This window comes from Siniperca chuatsi, linkage group LG1, assembly GCF_020085105.1.
Source record: "Siniperca chuatsi isolate FFG_IHB_CAS linkage group LG1, ASM2008510v1, whole genome shotgun sequence".
NCBI classification, from domain to species: Eukaryota; Metazoa; Chordata; class Actinopteri; order Centrarchiformes; family Sinipercidae; genus Siniperca; species Siniperca chuatsi.
In genome coordinates, this window is record NC_058042.1 from 20079564 (window position 1) to 20100142 (window position 20579).

The 20579-nt window shown below is 40.1% G+C and overlaps 1 protein-coding gene across 8 annotated transcripts in view; it reads right to left on the bottom strand.

Annotated features, from left to right (window-relative positions):
* The window catches only part of kiaa1549lb (KIAA1549-like b), a 112497-nt gene that overhangs the window by 52386 nt on the left and 39532 nt on the right, over nucleotides 1-20579 (bottom strand). For 6 of the 8 annotated variants that reach the window (XR_006377467.1, XR_006377468.1, XM_044190338.1 and 3 more), the window contains 14 exons: nucleotides 16827-16886; nucleotides 15830-15981; nucleotides 15119-15290; nucleotides 14390-14553; nucleotides 13727-13762; nucleotides 12078-12268; nucleotides 8513-8643; nucleotides 7469-7593; nucleotides 5855-6084; nucleotides 4653-4785; nucleotides 2238-2612; nucleotides 2058-2152; nucleotides 1575-1723; nucleotides 1247-1398 (listed from right to left, as the gene is read on the bottom strand). Coding sequence is in view for 5 of the 8 variants with exons in the window: in XM_044190338.1 (XP_044046273.1) it covers nucleotides 1247-1398; nucleotides 1575-1723; nucleotides 2058-2152; nucleotides 2238-2612; nucleotides 4653-4785; nucleotides 5855-6084; nucleotides 7469-7593; nucleotides 8513-8643; nucleotides 12078-12268; nucleotides 13727-13762; nucleotides 14390-14553; nucleotides 15119-15290; nucleotides 15830-15981; nucleotides 16827-16886 (2165 nt within the window). In the remaining 3 variants the exon portion in view is untranslated. Of the gene's footprint in view, nucleotides 1-158; nucleotides 234-1246; nucleotides 1399-1574; nucleotides 1724-2057; nucleotides 2153-2237; nucleotides 2613-4652; nucleotides 4786-5854; nucleotides 6085-7468; nucleotides 7594-8512; nucleotides 8644-12077; nucleotides 12269-13726; nucleotides 13763-14389; nucleotides 14554-15118; nucleotides 15291-15829; nucleotides 15982-16826; nucleotides 16887-20579 lie in introns of those variants that run through there. The other 2 variants (XM_044190346.1, XR_006377469.1) reach the window with 2 other exon arrangements.

The window sequence follows — 20579 nt, forward strand, 5'->3', positions numbered from 1 at the left end:
ACTGAAATGGATTTTGGTTCAAACAGTGCTTGAACTCCAAAATGGACTACTTTTGAATGTTGATACAAAATCTTCATAAGTGTCAGATTTACACCACAAGAAATGAAAAAAAAGGTAAAAAGTAAAATAGGTGTTCATTAGGAAATGTGCTCAACTACCCCAGTATTTTGTTGTGTCCACTCAACGGCAGCCATAAATTCAGATCAGCAAATGGTTTCTAAATGACACTGGTTCTGCAAAAAGACACTGCATGAAGGCATCTGGTTGAAACAGGCAAACAGACAGAGAACATTCCATACAAACAAGGAGAGTCCTGTGCAGGGGAGGGGAGGGAGGGTCACATGGGTTATAACAGATCTGACAGGACGAATGGAACGCATCTTATTTAATGAAAAACAGAGGAGAGTGTAGGAAGATGCTTAAAGAGTATTGCTTAATGAGGCCCAGTCCTTTTCAAGGGTAGATAGGAACATGAGCACAAAAAGACTTTTCAAATAAATGTCAGTGCCATAGTGAGATGGTCTACAAAAGGATAATGTTTTAATACAGAGAGGCAATCTCACCTACCCATTACATAATATATGTCCTTACTAATCTTCCTATTTTGTGTTTCTGAGTGTTTCTTTTTATCCCTAGCTGTTGCAGCGCTGTAGCTCACTTTCTGGCTCCGTGGGGTGACTAGAAGTTATGTAAAAAACATCCTGACAACCAGGAGGTGAGGGTGGGATATTCAACACTCACAACAATTCAACAAAAAAAAAATTTGTTACAGTTTTACTAGTCTGTATTCAATTATTCAATTAAAAAGTATAGAATTTAATTGTTTGGGGCTTCTTGTCTATACTGTATAAAGCCAGAACACTTGCCTTTTGTAGTCTCTGCAAGAGTCTGAAATAACAATACTTACTGATTAAGTCTAAACTTACAACTTAAACACTCACAAGATAGAGAAACAAAGAGCTTCTCTTCTGTTTAGAGCACTTTTCTAACCTGTTCATGGTGTGGATATGGCCTTAATTCTGCAAGAAATGTCACAATAGCCACTTAGAAAAGTTTATTTTCGGAAATTTAAAAGGTCTAATTTTTACGACAAATAGCTGTTGGGGCACTGGGACAAATGCTTGAAAACTGGGACTGTCCTAGTTTAATCAAGACATCTGTCCACATTACTCTCCCACTCATCTTTCAGTTATTTATTTTTAGTAGGACTGGGTGTTTCCTAAGTACGCAAAATGGGCTTCCTTACAGAGTCTGCCCACTGTGGCGGCACATCCTCAGGCTCAGGTGGATAGGACATCCAGGAGGGACTGTGGTAGGAGGTGGGTGGTGTGGAGACAAAGTATTCTGAGTAGCCAGGCCTGGTGGCTGGGATGGCGTAGACGGCTGTTATTGGGTTTCCTACAGAGAAGAGAAGAGAGACTCACATTCATTGATGAATGTATTTCAAGGGGATGATTAAATTTAAGATTTTAATTCCAAGAGTATTACTATTCTTGCAAAATGTATGTTGGCATGGAAGCAAAGCACATTATGGGTTACTTATAAAATGCTAAGTCACCTCCTCATATGCTTACCTGAGTAGTTGGACACAGGCTGCTCTGCAGTGATAGATGGAAGTGCTGCTCTAGTAGTTGGCCCATATGGGTTGTTGTCATGTTGACTCTGCATTTCAGTGATAGATGTCTCTGAGCTCCTTCCCTTAGGCCCCAAGTCAGAAGTGGAACTAAGGTGGCCAGAGATTGGAGAGGAATAAACACAGAGTTATGGAATACTTGGTCAGTACCACTAGATGGCAGACACACTCCATGTGGAAAAGTGAGTACTTCATTAACATTCTTGCCATCTCCCAATGCACTAGTTCAATATTCAAATTTATATAAGACCTAAAATCACCCTGGCCACAGCACATTACCTAGTGAATATCTAGTCCCTGAATATGAATTTGAATGTGAATAAATGTGGAATATCTGATGGACTTTGGGATGCTACAGACAGTGTGTGTATGACTGTGTCTGCCTGCATCTGTGTGCGTGTGTATGAGACCTTTTGAGCCTTACCGTCTTAAGGAGGTCCCAGGAGGAGGTCCAGTGCGAGGTGGTAAAGGGGGAGGAGAACCCATGGCCATCTCAGGGAGCTGGGTGAAGTGAAAGGCCTTAAATAGATAGTGAAAGGCATTTAAGGTTACATAAACTCTAACACAGTTCTTAAGAGAGGCCAAATAATCCCATCCCACTTACCGGTTTGGGCAGGCTGCATTGATACACATCTGCACCATAAGATGGTACCCACTGCAGGCCTCCCCGTCCACAGCTCATTGTACCCGGGGCGCTGGTCACCACGTCAGCGTAGGGGAGGGGAGGCGGTGCCGGGCTGTAGTGGTCAGGAGGTGGGTGGCGGTGATGGGAGTGTCTTCCAGATGTGGACTGCCCCCCTGAAGCCAGGCTGAATGCCTCCTCCAGCAGCAGGTGCATCTGCTGTCGTACTTCATCAATGGACGGCTGTGAGCTCAGAGTGGATGTCTCCGAGTGGCCTTTTAAGCCCCGACCGTAGACGTATCCCCGCGGCCCGATTAGACGGTCAACATTCGTCTCCTCAATCAATTCAGGTTCAGTCTAAAACATATACAAACACATTCAAACTTTGACTTGCTAATACATAGATACAGTGCACACTATTATATAACAGAATGTGCAAGGGATTGATTAGTAAACACAGTTACAAAAAACATGGATTCTGTCATACATACAAAAATAAGGAAATGAATAGGATGTGAATATATGAAACTTGGGCACAATTTTAAGTAAAGTGCCCTGTAGTTTTATGGTGTGGGTGAATATGTAGCAACGGCCACCTGGGGAGGCATTTTCTGATTTACACCTGGATCAAATATTAGACAATGAAACCTCTCCTTATTGAATTAGCGGGATATAAACAGTTACAACCTGAGATAGCTGGAAAATTACAAGTTCTATAATGTCTCCTGTCATTCTCTCAGTGGGTTGTTGACAAGGTGCTGACTGAGTTAGAAGAGGCTGTTTAATGTTACTGAGAGTTTCTGAGACAAGTCAGCAGGAAGGGTTTGATCCAGCAGTGTAACTGCTTGGTCACAGTAGGTGCAGCAGCAGAACCAGGCAGTTTGTTTCAGTGAGTGCCAACCTGCACTTTTCAGTACAATAGTTGGATAGTTATGTGCTAATGCTATTTTGTATCTTCCTTCTCAGTTTACCTACACTATATACAGTATAACCATCATCCTGTCTCCCCTGTATATTCATTGATTCTCCATCTTATATATTTACCTGCTACCTCACTCCATCTTTTCTGTCCTCTTTCTAACATTTTTTGAAAGTCCCTCCACCTTTTCATACCCTCTACTCCATATTTCTCCCTCTCCCAGCGTCTGTTTCCATCTATCCAGTCCTCATATTCAGTGGTAAATGAATACGAGTTGAGGCTGCCCTACTTCCTGTACGAATAGAGGGTAGCCACAGGAGACGTAGCGTAGTGCACCTCATAAATCAGCCCCCCCTGCAACACGGAACAGCAGAGACTTGCATCTGCAGTGATGGGGCCTGCAGCTACACTAGTCCCATTGTAATCAACAGGGCTATTGTACTGGCTATTGTGCCATATTTCTAACAGAGCTGAACAGTAAGTACAAACCAACCAAAAGTCATAACAATGGGAGGTCAGAATGAAGGAACTACTATTTGTCAAAATAGAAAATATAAATTTTTAGAGCTTGTCAAGAGTCTTCTGTAATAATATTATAGAATATAATATTCTGAAGTTTGTCTTGTTAAGACCTGTGGCATTTTGTTCATGGCACCACACTGTCATCCCAAGAGCCTGATATATCTACATCAAATGCACAAGAGGCTGTTTTCACAGCAGACATTTCACTTGCAATAGTATGAAGTACAAAATGACTGGTCAAAATGGCTGGCAGGTCAACAGCACTTCAGTGAAATATTTCTATCACTGCTCATATTTTTTACAAAAGGACAGCTCAGAATGAAAACACTTTTTAGAAATGGTCTGCTTGATAACACTTGGGAGCTCACATACTAGTATTCATGACAGAAAGAGCCATACACAGAGCCATAATGGAACAATAAAAGAGTGGAAGCACAAACCAGCCATCCTGAGAAGCATTACATATCAAAACGACAGGACCTTATAAATCTTAACTCTTAATTATGAATGAACCACTTCTCTTCTTTCAGCTTGCTGTGGCACACTTGAAACCACACCTGAGTAGAATATATCTGATTTCTAGCTCAGTGGCTGTGTCTTAAATGGGGCAATAAGGCACAGATTTAGCACTGACAAGCTCTGATTAAAAATGGTCTATTTTTACATTCCGTCTAGATTGAAAACAGTGGCATTAGGTTTTCTGAAATGTGTTTGAAATCATCATCAGAATTTGGTAACAAGCATATAAATGAACAAATATTTGTATAATAATAATATAATAAGTTAAAAGTTTATATGTGATTCGCAAGTTATAGCTACTGTTGCTAGTACATCACTTGTGCATCAGCCTTCTACAAATATAATGCAAATTACCTAATATTATTTAAAAAGTACCAACACAGTTTAACTGCATCTGGTTGTGAATCAGGGTCAGTAGGTGATGACATGTGACTCACATCATAGCCGCTGTTGCGAATGCCTCTCCTGGGTCTCTCCCTCATAACAAGCAGATCCATCTCTGTTCCTCCAGGGCTGGGACTGCTCAGACTCTGTCTGCTGCGATAGGCTGTCTGCCCTACCTGGGAGTGCCTGCCAATTAGAGTAAAGAGTGGATTCAGTACAAATCAGACCTGGGGTATAGTTATTATGAATTGAAATCCTTTCAATTCAGCTTTCTTAGTTTCAGCCATGGTTTCAGAGTGCCTGCAGTGAAAGGTGGGTGGGAAGTGGAAATGGTGGAGAATACAGTGGGGGAATGTATTTGATTCTCTTTCAAAAAGGTACATAAAGTTGTGATACAGACCAAATAGATACAGTATGTTAGGATATCTCATAAGGACATCAAGTAAAAGAGCAGAATCAGCAGTTTAAATAATAATTGTGCCATCTGCCAGGTATGAGGTTATTGAGAAGAGGTGTTGCACAGCAAAATGCAACACTGATAAAGCATCTAGTAAAACAAAACAGCAATATACAGTCAATGACAAAGGACATAATGCATATCAGCATGTTGTTGCTGTAACTGATCAGCCACACACTCATTTCAACAGAAAATAGCTGCTAAAATCCTTATCCTGCTCACTGTGGTGAGATATAAAAATAGCAAGTCCATTCAACCCTTTACTAAGTCAACCCACAAGCCAAAATTGAAATGTTGCTTTCCGCTCTATAGGCAGCCAGTGTGATGTAATGTTAATGTGGAAAAGGCTGTTTCCCCCCTTGCCCTGAGTCTGTAATAACCAAATACTCTTTCCATCTTTATGTGAATCTGTAAAGCAGAAGCAGGACAGAACCAGCATAGTGGACCGTCCGACACCCTGCCAATCCTCTTATCTCCATTATGGAAGCTCAAAACTTGGATCAAACTAATCAGACAGGCCTGATGGGTCTCTCACTGTCTACTAAGAGAGGATAATGACAAAATTAGACGAGACTGTTTTACTTATCTATAAGCAAATTAGGCAAGGCAGAGGTCAGCAGAGATGGATAACTGACCATGGTTAGAAGCCCGATCAACCGATATGAAATGCCACGTCACCTTGCAGCACTTTGTGACTGCTCGAATTGTATCCTCACACCCTTATGTAAGCATGGATTTTCTTTTCTGTTTACACTCAGCCAAACCCAGGTTCCACTTGCTTTTCCACACTCCTCTCACCTCCTGTGAGACTTGACATAAGTGGAACCTCGCTCATCATCAGGCTCCAGTGGTCTGCCATGCTCACCAGCTGCCCTCTCATGGCCGTGCCGCTGTCTCTGCGGCAGGGCTCGACCGCTGCTGCTGCCGTCTGTGGAGGGGAAGTCATAATAGCCCTTCCTCTTAGCCTTCAGCCTCAGCTTGTTCCTGTAGTGCTCAATGTCTGACTTCTGCTTCAGAGCCAAATTCACCTGCAGAGAGGAAAGAGCGCATGATGATGCAAACAAGAAACATGGGGAGATGAGAATGAATACAGACACAAGGTTCTTCTTGCTGTATGTGGTAAGATTCTGCTTTGTCTTAAAAGGCATGTGTGGCTGAAAGATCAGAGGGTTCATGAGAATAAGAAGCTCTGAAAATGAAACTGTTATGTAATCATCACAGTCAGAAAGATTCAGAACATATTCATCATTTTCCATGTTTATTATAATCGCTTCAAAAACACAGAAGAAATGACAAAATAATGAAAATAAAGAACGAAAATATTCAAGTGTGGTGCATCATGTTATTGAACCAATTGTTTCCGGTTGTTGATCTCGTGATCAGTTTACAATATATCCAAAAAATCATATTATAAATTAATATTGAAGGAATATGTTTGTTATTACAATACCACAAAAAAATGCCCATGTTGAGCTTTAAACACTGTACTTTCTTAACACCTGATCATATTCTAATGTGAACATCTGAGGTCAGAGCTTCATCAGATGAAATCATACAATGCCACAAATCATGTATCAGAATCAGAAATACTTTATTGATCCCCGAGGGGAAAGTCTTTTGTTACAGCTGCTCACTGTCACGTCATTGCACACAGGAATAGAAGTACTAAGCAAAAAATATAATACACTATAATACAGGCAAGATAAATTAAGTACCAAGTGGGTATAAGTATAAAATTAAAATAAGTGTTAAGTATAAAGTGGATTTACCGGTTGATGATAAGTATGTACGGTATAATAATACAATGTAATAATATAAGTAATAAGTAATAGCGCACGGTGGATATTGCACAGCAGTAATAGAAGTATGAATAAATATCAATAAATTAAACTGAAAACAGAGTATATTGCACCGGAGTACTAAACAGAGAATATTGCACAATTATTTCAAATATTGCAGTGAATGTAACTAATTTAAAAGAACTGTACATTTTCTTCCATGAAAAAATGTAGATAAAAATGTAAAAATCTTTTTTGTTTCAAAATGTCAGTGTCATCTGTTTCTTTAGGACTGTGTTGTTCTGGTTTAATCAGATTTTGATTGACAGTTCTGTCATAAGCAAACAACTCCACGCCAGTCATTTTGATATAAATGTTGCTTAATTGTGTTTGGTGCACAGAAATAAATGACTTTTTTTTTCCAGCTGAGCGCTGTCCACTTTAAGCCAGTGAGAAGAACAAAAAACACAAATAAAGAAATTTCTCATGTGAAATAACCAGAACTGTTCTAACTTACTAAAATAAGTTCATTTGTACATGCCTGGGTTTGTATGTATGTATGTATATGTATATGTATATATATGTGCATGTACGTCTGTGTATCTCTCTAAATGGATGTGTGCACGTCCGTCACCTCTCCGTTGACGATGGCTGAGTCCTGGCTGCGGTCAGAGGAAGCAGGGTGTGAGTAGTTGGGCTGAGCCGCCATGGGCTTTATGGAAATGAGCTGCAGGGAGCCAGAGGAGGTGTCATATGGATCTGAAGAACAGAGAGGGAGTTCACTCACAAAGAGACTACAAATACCTCTAATCATTACATTGTCAGTCAAAGGGGAGCAAACTGTCACACTCCCTCTTTGTCTCTCTGTCTGCCCCCCGTCTCGCTCTCGTCACCTTGTCTCTCTGTGGCTGACACTGTGGGATTATGTCAAACATCAGTCGTCCGTGTCAGCAAATGAAGTGGTGGACGGAGACAATAGATCACAAAGATAGCGCTGGCTTCAAAGGTTGTGACAGTGTATCTCTGTGATAGATGAAAGAAACTGACTTTGCACTTTCATTCCTTATCCGACATCAGACAAACTAGATTCAATTCTAGTTTCCCTTAACTCAGCTGATGAATTATTCAAATCCACCCATTAAGAAAATCTTAATCTAGTGAGCTCGATCCAATTTACAAGCAAAGTATTGGAATTTGATTAATTTAACTCACACCCACCACATGTGGAACATTCAGCTTCTGTGGACAAGAATAGAACAGCGAATAGTTCAACGTCTGAGCGGTTTTTACTTAAACACAAGATGTGTGACTTCATATGGTCTTTCTGCATTTTTGCATTAGTGAGTGTATGTGTTTCAGCCACTGTGTCATAGCATCCACTAGTCTGACATACTGTATCATGTCAGCAGAGTGTCTGTCTCATGCATATTCATCGGGTCCATCTCTGCTTACTGCTGAGTGGCTACCTTTCTGGCTGCAAAAAAAAAAAAAAAAAAAAAGCTGCAGTGGCAGTGCATTTCTCTTAGGGTACCTGTGTGCATGAGAAACAGAAGCTAGTAAAGTGTTTCACGCAGAAGAGAATGGGAAAATATTTTTGGCATGTGTGACACACCTGACCTTGTCTGCAAAGGAGCTGTAGAATACATTATTTGTATTTGCATCAGAGTGTCACTCTCACCGTCCCTGTTGCGCGTCTCCTCCTTTGTCAGTTTCTGCTGTGCTGTGACTTTCAGCACTGTCAAGCCCCTGCCGGAATTCAGCTTCTCTGATTCGTTGCTGATGACGGAACCGTCCTCACTCGGCAACTTGCTGCAAGTAACCATAGCAACAGGAAAGGCGGTGAGCTCTCCGGAAGCTGGGCTCGCAGCCAGCTTATGTCATCCCTCCCTTTAACAACCTCACCTTCCTCTCTGCATCTCTCAAGCTTGAGTCCGGTAAACATAATGTATTATTGTGGGTTATTTATTTTTTGCATAATGTAAACTTGTGTGTTCATTATTAAAACCATCACTACACACTGCCTGGTTTTGAAGAATATCAGTCAAATCAGTCCTTTGGGTCTAAATAGTCATGAAATGGTAGCAAATGCTAGAAAAATCAGCTGATTGTCCCAAAACTGCAGCAATACCAAACAAGGTTTGTAAGTTTCAAATGCTGAAATCTTGCCAAGTGGTGATTGTATGTGTGTTTGTTTTGTACATTTATCTGCATTATTTCCATTAATAAACTTGTGTAATTGTATGTGTCTCTGCTACATATGCATTGTGGATGTACTCTTAAGTATGTCTCATGTATGTCTCAAAACCAGTGTGCATTCATGTCCAGACTGAGGCAAGACTGGTTCTTCCATTAATTGGACAAACAATTGCTTTATCCAATTCTTGTTTCGCTGGCTTCAAGCGCTGTACTGTAGTTGGAATTAGAGCTGATCAAGGGTTAGCTCAGAGGACCACGAGGCTGACAGTGACATCAAAGCACCGTGGTCTATCCCCTAATTGTCTGGTAAAAATGATAACAGCAAAGAGAGATGGAGGAGCAGTGGCTGCCCTCCCCGCTCTCGTTGAGGCAGCGCTGCAGAGAGCTCCATGCAACAGTCACAGGCTTAACAACGACGTGTAATGTATAATAATGAATTCAGGTGTACAGAATACGTTTACACTGGCAATTTGTGAGGGTTGTATGTTTGATCCTGTGTTGATGTTTAGAGGCTAACAGTTGTGCAACCTTGGTACAAATGAAGGGATGACTTCAGAGACGAAGAAGCAAATTAGAGGTAATTGTGTACAGCATGCCTGCATGCATGTTTTTTGATTTGTTTGTATCCACCATGCATGCCAGCATCCTAACACTGAATTCACAAGTTATGCTACCTAAATCTTTTTGAAGTTAAATAATAACTTATACAAATGTAACCTCACAGCATCATCCCACACGTTTCCCTTCTCTTCTGTCTGGCAGGGCTCAGCAGGCATTTTGGGACAGATGTTATTTCAAACAGGCTGCACAACAGATGAATGACAATTTCACCTTCACTCAGAAGTCAGCAACAACAACTCTGAACATCTGATAGAATGCATTCGCTCATCTGTCAATGGTCTTGGCATCAAGTAGAGAGCTAAAATCATGTTGCACTTGCAGGACAGTTGCTTTTCCACTAGCTATAGCATATTTTGCATCCTTCATATTTAGCCAATAACTGACACACAATACTGTGATGTTTTCTCCATATTCTAAGTTAAATGTGTATCTACTAACTGTACTCTCCTATTAAACTGGAAAAACATAGTGACTGTTCTAGAGATGCCAAAGTTCTCCGATCTATTATCCACCAAAATCTGTTTCTAAGTAAAACTGAGGCTAAAAATACTCCATGCACATCATTTAAATAACTGTTCAGGTGTTTTGAGAGGCATGTTACACTTAAACACTCAACATAGTTCACTGATTGATTTGACGTGCATCTGTTGGGCTTCGAGCATTCTCATTGGATGCTTTCCAGATTTTCAGCTTACAATGGAAACTGAACTTGTGAGCTGTAGTCTACCTTTGTGCGGCTAGTAAATGTCAACCAAGCTCAAGCAAATTTTAAAAAAATGTAGTACATACTATTTCACAGTATATCTAATCTCTTGGTTTTCATTTATGATGTTACTATCTCTGTGTACTTTATGAAAATAGGAAAAGACATGTCCTGGGACAATAGTATATAGTTGGCTGAAAACCAGATAAATGCTAATGAATGATGACATCTTAAGACTTGATCTTATAAAAAGATAGGAACCTTTAAGATCAATAGTTTGATAAATAAGAAATGAAAAAACTTTTGCTGCGTCAGGAGTCTCCAAAATCATTAGTGCAGGACCTGCAGTCTGTAGATTCCCTATTCTGTCACATACATTTCATTTGATCTCATTATCCTGCATGGCTTTGAAAAATTACGCCCTTTTGCGTTCCTCAATTAAATAATTTAGCATGATTTAACATGACAATTAATTTCCGAAACAGCGTTACCGACTGTCAGATAAGGAAAATGGTCAATTTCACCTGCACATACAGAGAACTCTGTTAATGACCACCTATCATTCAGCATTGGGGTAGAATGAGGACAGACAATAGGGCTGGAGGGATCTTTGTGTTTTATCGTCCTGTCTCTCTCTATGCGGCCCAAGAGCTTTCTGACAGAGCAGTGGTGCAATTCTTGAGATAACATACACATACTGTAAGCAAATGTAACACCCTTTGGGAGGAGGCTTGCCTTCAGTCGCAATTGAAGGAGAAACCTTAAAATATTTCTGAATAAATTGAGATGGTCCAGCTTTTATTTATTCTCTGGATGAGGAAGCATGTTTCCTTCTAACAGGCTAACTTGGTAACTGAGACAAATACAGCGCAGACTGATGAACATTGAGCCAAGTCTGAAAACCTATAGCTAAGCTGAGCCTGATGAACTGAGTTTGAGATAAAAATCTCAAACTTTGAGGACTGAAATTCTTCCTTCAGTAGCGCACAATAGAAGCTGACAGCGTGTCGCCTAGCAACGCCGGTGTCAGTCAACAGCTGCCATGGTAAACACATACCTGAATCATGCACGATAGCTGCAGTATTATTATAGTATATATTTTTTCTTACACAAAAAGTGAGGCGTATTCAAATTTAACTTCAACTCTAAAACAACTTAATGCATTTCAGTACGCTAACTTTGAACACCTTAACTTGCATTTATCCAAAATGAAGTAGGCTACATATGTAATTAAAACACAAGTTCTAATAAACTTAAAAAATGTTTTAAATGTACTTTTGAGCGATGTTTGCCATGGAGCTGTCCCAGGCTATTTCATATCCATCACTATGCCCATTTACACACGTAGAAGAAGACGGCGATGAATCTGTTTTGTTAAAACTACTTTGTAAACAGACTTCTAATTTAATGTGATATTATAATTATCATCAATATACATGCACAGTGTTTAATCTTACCTCCAAAATAAAAAAGGTCACATCCTCTGTTATACTGAATACCAATAAGGTATTGCTTCCCAGTTAATCATAGTAAAACTATATTTTAAGGCCAACATCATCCAGATAATGTCAAGACTTTATTTTACTATAATAGCAGTATTGTATTCTTCACTCTCCAGTTAAGTCTTTTGTCCCTGAAATTGTCTAAAAGTTAATAAAGTACACAATTTTTGGTGATACAGATTACAGCATGAGGAGGTGAATGCGTGTAGATATAATGATACCTTTTGTGTTTGTCGGTGGTGAGGCTTTTCCGGTTGGCAGTTCCGTCTTGCTGCAGGGCCTTTTCTAGTGAAAGTGGTGTGTCCCGAATTTGTAGGGACATCACTAAGGTATCCTGACTGACAGGCAGGGTCTCCTCATCCCCTCCCTGTTGGCCCAGGTGCTGCTTGGCATAGTCAAATCCCTGGACTGGCTGATGGACATGTTGAGTGAAAATGGATAAAGACAAAAAAGACAGCTTAAGTAAGATTGATTTCCTTTCACATACCAGAAGACATAAAAAGTGATTGATAGGAGATACAAAGACATATACATTAGCCAACCAGAAGTGTTTGAGCTATTTTGTGACAGACATCACAAAATAGCTCAAAAGTGTATCTTTTTAAGAGATGTCCAGAGGATTTAAGGAACAGAACTGGGATTACTGTGCTGCTGTGCCTTGAAATAGATAAGCACAGATTCAATTGAGGCCCTTTTTCATCTTCTTCCAAATTCTTGTCAAATAAATGACTTGCAGTGGGTGGTGACAAGATGAGATCTGCAGACTTTCACAGAAATATAGTAGTTAAACGTTAAGAACACATTAGAGGATAGGAGGGAGGAGGAAGAGGATATATGGTGTTCTACCTAACACTGGATGTCCACATGTTTTTAGAGAAGGTAAGGGCCAAAAAAGTTCAAACACACACACACTGAAATATTTAGGACTACTCTCATCGCAGTCATAAATTGTCAGACACACATCAGTGCCTCAATGTAGCCAAGCCATGGAGTAAAATCAATACATGACACTCCTCTCACTGAATAACATGCATCTTCTCTCTTCCTATAGCGTGCACACGCACACACAATCTTTGAGCACTTTAAAGAATTTTTTCTTGGTTTTCACATTACTTATAAGTAAGAACCAGCTTTATACTCTGCCTAGAATGTGATGGTTTGTCAGAAGCAACCCAATAATATTTCATATCTGATTAAATTAAGCTTGGTGGTTTTTACATGATGAGACTTTGTAGGACCTTAGATGTTATGTAATAATAACTACTCTGAAAGTAGCCCTGAAATGACTTTCACAGTTTAATGTAGAAGATTTTATTACTTTCTCTCTTATGAAATTCCATAAATAAAGCAGTGGGATGTGCTGAGTGCTATACTATGCATTTTCATTTATCTACACTGACATAAAACAGTGAAAAGAACCACTGAGCAGAAAAAACAACAAGAGGTGGCGCGATAACTTTGATTATGACATTGCGACACCCTTAATGCAACAATAATGGAAACAGTTTTCAATCTTCTCTACAAAAAAAAAAAAAAACAAGTGTCAGTACACACACACACACACATGCACACAGCAACCTCTATAAAAAACATTCTCTGTAAAGCATAGTCTTTCAAATTTACCATCGGGAGACTGCAATAAGGAGAATAGGCAAAACCAGCCTTTCATCCAAGAAAATCTCATTGTGAAAGGTTTGTTACTCCAAAGTGCTGCTGCATCCTTAGTTTTCATCAGCACAGCAGGATTCATTGAACTATATCATAGGTGATGTCTGCCCAGAATCCCATTCAAATCCCACTGTTGGCACAGTTGAGCCCCGAAGATGAAAACACAGATCAGTAATGAGAGGAAATACAGAGAAGCAAATACCTGGTGATAATAGCCCACATCTCTCCGATACGCCATCTGAAAACAAGAAAAACTGTGTTTTAAACAGCGTGTGTGTGTGTGTGTGTGTGTGTGTGTGTGTGTGTGTGTGTGTGTATATGTGTGCATGGTGTTGAAGTTTCAAGATTGACTAGGATTCTACCAACGCTTTAATACAGGTCAGGCAGACCAGACTAATGGCATTGTGCAAATAATACAGAATAGAAATACAAGAAACATAAAATTCTGTTTTCTGCATACACAGTCACCCTCATCACTCATTGACACATACTGTACCACACGAACTGTAGCTATAAAGTCACAAACACCTACTCTTGGGCTGCAACTACTGATTTTCATTATTGATTCATCTGCTGATTAGTTTCTCAATTACTCAATTAATCATTTTGTTTATAAAATATCAGAAACTAGTGAAAAATGCCCATTATAACTTCCCAGAGCCCAAGGCGATGTCTTTAAATGTCTTGTTTTGTCTGACTAAAAATCCAAAACCAAACCACATTCAGTTTACAATAATGTAAAACCAGGAGAAGCAGCAAAAATGCTTGAAAAAATGATTGAAACAATGAATCAATTATCAAAATTGCTTTAGCTATAGCCTGCTTAAACACAGACAGAGAGCGTCATAGAAAGAAAGACAGATACCTTAGCTCGGGGATTGAGGTTGCCGATGGCATCCGCTTTAAAGTCATTTTTATTCTTCCTGCACAGCACAGCTGTGATGATGATGATAATGAGTGTTACTACGGCGATGGGGGCCAACACTGCAGCGATTATCCAAAGGTTATTAGGAGGGTTCTTGACCACAGCTGAAAAAAAGAAAAAGGGCAAAACTTTTTCACCATCATCACTTCATTACATGGCACCCAGTAGACTCGAAACACTACATGATAACAAATAGACCATTGATTGGTTCATTGGAAGTTTAATACACAGCCTACTATTTTTCCTGCTAAAAACATGCAGAAGCATCCGTCACACCCACGCTAAGTGACACTCCGTACAGCTCAACCTCATATACAGTGTCCCTGATTCAGCTATTGCAGGCAACAATCTGTAAGAGAATGCAGCATGCTCTCTCTCTCTCTTTCTCTCCCTCTCTCCTGACCAGCTCTGTCTCACCCCCCCCCCCTTCTCCCTTTCTTTTAGCAGTGAGCAGCACTGCAGCCCAAACAAACAATGTACAGCCGGGAGCATTTCAGAGAGATTAGAGAGCAAAAAGCTTCCTCAACCTTTTCTTCTACTCCCCTCACCCCAGCACCAGCTCCTCTTTCTAAACTCAACATGAGTCATGTGTTTTGGTTTGCATGTCTATCTGTCAGTGTTTCTGCCTATTTGCCTACTTGTCAAATGCTAGAAGGATGCTGTGCTTACGTTCTGCTTGTAGCTGGACAAAGTAGCCCAGGGTGAGCGCCATGGTCTGAGAATCCACTGTATTCAGGACCTTTGCAGCTGACGTGCCTGATAAAGGAATGCCATTGTGCTGGACATAGTAGGTCATCTCTGCTGGATTCTTTGACCCTGACACCCTACGGATGCTCACCATCTGATTGGAAAAGAAAAGGGATGACACATGTTTCCTTGAACTAGTACACTCAATATCAGCTGTTACTGAATGGCTGGTTAATTTGTTGTGAAGCGGCTTACATTTCAGAGAGGAAAACAAAAGTAAAACCATGCATTTAAGCGTGGAGTCTCATGAGAGGGAAAAACCACATGGACAGAAGAGAGTACTTGTTTAGTAGAACATTCAACCTCTGGCTTGTTTTGATGAGCAATTAGCAGATGATGAGCTGAGAAGCTCCCTAATTATCAAGGGCTGACCACGAGTAATCACACAAGCGTGTGCAGAAGTGCATATCAAAGTGTGCATCTCATGAAACATTCATACTGTAAGATATAAGCCAACAAAACTATTGGATTAATGCTTTCATTAGACATCTGAGTAAAAAACAAAACATCAGAATAAGAATCTAAAATGGCTTGTTTGTTTTCACTCTCTAACCCTGTGTGCTGCAGACTGTCTGTTCTTCTAGAGAAAGTCAGACGTGGTACTCCCTGTAGGCTGCCGTGCCAGTTTCTTACCTGGACAGTGTAGCTGTCTACAGTGGTGGCTCGTCTGAAACGAGTACCCTGCTGGCCTGCCAACACAAACAGCTCTGCCAGCCGCTGCTCCATTAGACTGGCAAAGCTTTGGTACTGTCCCTCCAGGCTGGCGTTATCCACATCCTGGATCACTGCAAATATAGACAAAAGAAAAGAGGATGGCCAGATGGTTGTTAAGACAGAAAATAAATTATTGGCAAGGGAAGAGAGTGGCACAAAGAAAGAAGAGATAGAGGCAAAATTAGAAATGTTTAAGAGTGAGACAAAAACACAGTGTGTGATTTCAGTTTCTAATGATTTCTAATGATAAATCATTAGCTTAAAACATTAGTCTTTCTGTCCCCTAGTGGTCAAACATGACCTAATACAGCTTTAATCGCTTCCATTTGCTTAACAGTTGAAAAAAATAATCCTGGTTGTAGATCTACTCAGTGTGAGTAAATCCCATCATCTACGGGACGACCTTGAACTGACTTGGCCTCCCATCGCAGTAAGTGCAGGGTTAAGAGCTACACAGCCTGATCTAAGGCCCATCCATTATACAGTATAGCAGTGTGGGTGCCCTTGAACACTGAAATATATTCATGTTGCTCAGTACATGTAGTCATTCATAAAGCCAACAGGGGAAATACTAAACAACAAACAGTGCGGGAGTCATATGCATCTAGTAGTTTAGATTCTAAACACAAGAAAATGCATAATGTCTTTCATTACTATAAATAGCGTCCTGTATGAAACTGTAAAGATGTTCAGGTGTTTTTTGTGTCATGAAACAGGAAAGAAAAGAAACATCTTGTCAAATGTGTACAATCAGAGATTCATAAACAGATTGTATGGTCACAGCAGCAACTTTTTTTTTGCATTATAATGGATGCATTATACAACATGGCACACAAAAGTTCCCACTGAGGAAGTTGTGTTTTTTATATCTTTAGTTTTAAAAAAAAAAAAAGATTTGAAACAATGATAGCCCTACCTGTAATAACCCAGAAGTCTCTGGTAGCAATGGATGTGTTCAGATTGTGGTACTCCATTGCTGTAAGGACATAAAAACATAATCATTCCCCCCTCTCAGCATCAGCATTAATAAAGCATTAATCTTCATGAATTAAAACTTTCAATTTATGCTTTAATTTTCATAATTTCATAATTATTTTGTTGAATTATTTTTTTATGGAGGATTTTTCATTCAACATTCAAATGTAATCTTTTAATTTTTACTGTAGCAAAAAATAATATATAAAAACTGATTGTAACAAAGTAAAATTGAACATGACAAGACAAAAGGTGCAGATGCAAGGTAAAACATAATGCAAACTGAATGTAAAGTTAAATCCAAAGAATTACATAATCATCTTTTCACACTGTTTCATTTACATATGCCATTTAAAAATTTAAGGTGTATGTCAAAGAGCTGCAGCTTTTCTATCAGTCAGCACAATCAGTCTTCAATCTAGAAAAATGCACACACAAAAAAATCATCAAGAACAATTATACATTTTTTTATTTTCACTGATGCACTTGTTATCATTGCAAGATTTGGTGGTCTTGCTAGCCAGAGATTTGTTACTTGAGGAAACCAGTGCTTATAAACCAGGGCCAAATGTATAAAAACCTCTGAAACTTCTTGTGAAGAAGGGGAACAGTTTACAGTTTGGTGCATTTTGTTTGGTTGAAATCTCAGTTTCAAGCCTCACTATCACTGTATGTCAGACATACAGAAGCAAGGAGAGCTTTCAGCTGCCTAAGCGCTGGCTGTCTCTGTGTTCTTTTACATCTATTTCCTGCCTGATTAAGCTCTTGTGCTGGAGGCTGATGCAGTGTTTGGGGGGAATGCTGTATCAGTGGCCTGTGAAAGCAGACTCGCTACAGAAATGTACACTCAGGATGAAATGACAGGAGAGAGGAGAGGGGGGTGGGGTGGGGAGCAGGGTGAGAGGAACAGTAAGGGTTTTGGCATTGTTAATGGATAGGGCTGCAGGGCTGTCAGCAAAATCAGTCCAACATTGTCTATAAGTTTGAATCATGTGGAATATTAAACGGCGAGGAGCTTTCACATGAGCCTCTGCTGTTGTGTGATGAGAGCCTGGGGGACACAAACTGAAGAGCATTTATAAGTCATTCCAAGAAAGCTATTATTAAAATAGTATTTCATATTTTACATCGGTGCTTGGGTTATAGTTTTCAATGATTGTTATGGTCTTAAAAAAAGACATTTTGCAAGCAGCTCCACTCATATTCCAGTTGAGAGCAATTGCTGAAGAGCAGAGGGGGAGTGAAACAGCTGAATGCAGCCGTCCAGCCTATATAAGCGCCACAGGAACGGCAGAGTACTCTGCACTACAAACAGGCACTTCGAAGTGGTGTGAGATCCCGGGCCTTTTCTGTCAGAGCAGAGCCCAAGGTGGTATGAGAATCCCCCACTGTTAATTATTTACTGCAATAATTGGCCTTGAAGTGAGGAGGCAGCCGCTGCCAGCATATGCTCACACCTCCTGAACAGTGTAATATCACTTATGAACAAACAGAGCAAAGTCACTGTCACACACTCTCTCATTCTTTCTTTTACTCCCCTGTCTTACCTGTTCTCTGTGAGTTTATGCACCCTTAGAGTCCCGTCTTTGTATCTAGTTGCCTTCCTCTCTTTCTCTGCTCCCCAACTGAATCATCCTGCCTGTAGGTAACTTCACTTTCTAACTTAATTCAATGCTAGCACAAAGTGAGTTTTAATTGAATGCTCACTAGCAGAAATCCTATTCATCTTGATTTAAACAGTGTGTAAACCAAAACTGCTATCTGCCCTCAGTGACACTGATGCTGTATCCCAATTCAGGAGCTGCATCCTTTGAAGACTAGATTGAAGGGATGCAACCCTGGGATATTTTTTTTTGGTTTAGTCATAATCACACCAAAGGCTCCTGTAAATACAGTTGAGAAATGCAACCTTTTTTTCCACAATTTGGAGGAAACAACCTCCAAATTGTGTATCTTACATCTGTATCTCAGTATCCCATAATGCACTGCAGGCTACGTGATTGTGTAATGGGGCATTGAGGCTGTCCACATCAACTCGTAAAGCAGGGAAATAATACCCGATATTTACCAGCTATTTGGGTCAGCTGATCATCAGTCACCTGTAAATACACCACATCTGGACCATTGAACAAGCCACAGCAGGAGGTAAATAATGGAGGCCAGGCATAAACTCCACTGTTCGTTCTTGTTAGTCTGGACATCCATTTATCTCTAACACCAGGTCACAGGTGCTTAACCTGTTAAAATGCTTGTAAGTTGTTCATCATGAGCTAAGGTCAAAGGTCAAACATTTTAGTTGGTTGGTAGGCTAGTGAAGATTCATAGCCCATTTACCCACTGGGTTCAGTAAAGGAGAACAGGAAAGTAAAAAAAAAAAAGATTGTGCTCAGCTAGATAGAAATACAGGGAAGCCCCTGGCTTAATTCCTGGTTCAAGCATCAACTCTGCTGTGATCCTGAGCATGATCTTGCATAGCCAAAGCTTTGTCTTGCCAACTGACCAAAGTCTGGAGGAATTCAAGCACTGCAGCTGGATAGAAACCATTAAAATTAAGCGAGATAGACTTATTTCTGCTTGAACAGAAACCTAACCGAAGGTGCAATTTCCAGGTGTGGGCCTCTTCAAATCCACAGCCAATCCAATAGCTGCCTCTTAGATTTCCAAAGTCTCCATATACATTTTCACTAGACCTCCTTGAGCTTGATAAGACAGAGGTTTGGTCAGAGCCCAACACACAATCACTGCAATTCTGCATGTAAAATGGTAGAAAATAGACTTGATGCTTAAAAATACGCTTTGGGTCCTGATATGCAGCCTGTATAGACAACTGTATTGATTAATATAGGAGTGTATCTGATCGCATGTAGAGGTGGCTGAAATTTTAGACTGCACTAAAATATTATTTACAGAGACCCAACAATTCCCACCATGAGCAAGCACTTGGCGACAGTGGCAAGGAAAAACCTTTAAGAGTCAGAAACCTTGAGAAATACCTCCTGTGTAGACATGCTGAACAGGGAAGATCATTTATCCTACTCATACTGGCTACTATCTGTAGAGGTTTCAAGTAAAGTGCATCAGACATGACATGTTGACTTTAGCATACATGATGGAAGATGCCACTTGATATCGCTTTAGAACAGTGGCAGATAAAAGGCTCCTATGTGAAACAGTCCCATAGTTCCCATCCCAGAGTTCTGCATCTGCCATATCTCCCTCTCCTTAGTAGTTTACATATCATTCCCCAGTTACACTGGAGATGGAAACAAGCTGCACACTGGGAATCTACTAAGATTACTGTTTAGGCTCCTGCTGATTTCCAGTCACTCTTCATTTGTTTTTTGTGTTGAGTACAACTCTAACACAGATGGAGTGCTGGGCTGAGTATGCCCTCAAAAGAGGCTGAGATGAAAGGCACGGGCTTAGTTGTGTCTTTGCATCAACTATCTTTAAGTGACTCAATCATTAAAAAACAACTGTGATCGTAAAAGCAGCAGAACAGTCACAAACGTCCAATTACTAAGAAACTGGACGTCAGTCAGGCTTAGCGATTGAATTCTATCTATCATTGACTAGATAGACCCTCTGAGATAGTCTGGTCCATAAAATAAAATTACTCAGAAAACGTCAACAACAGTTTCTACGAGTGGTTCAAGTCTTGATTTCTACTAGTATAGTCAAACAATATATCAGT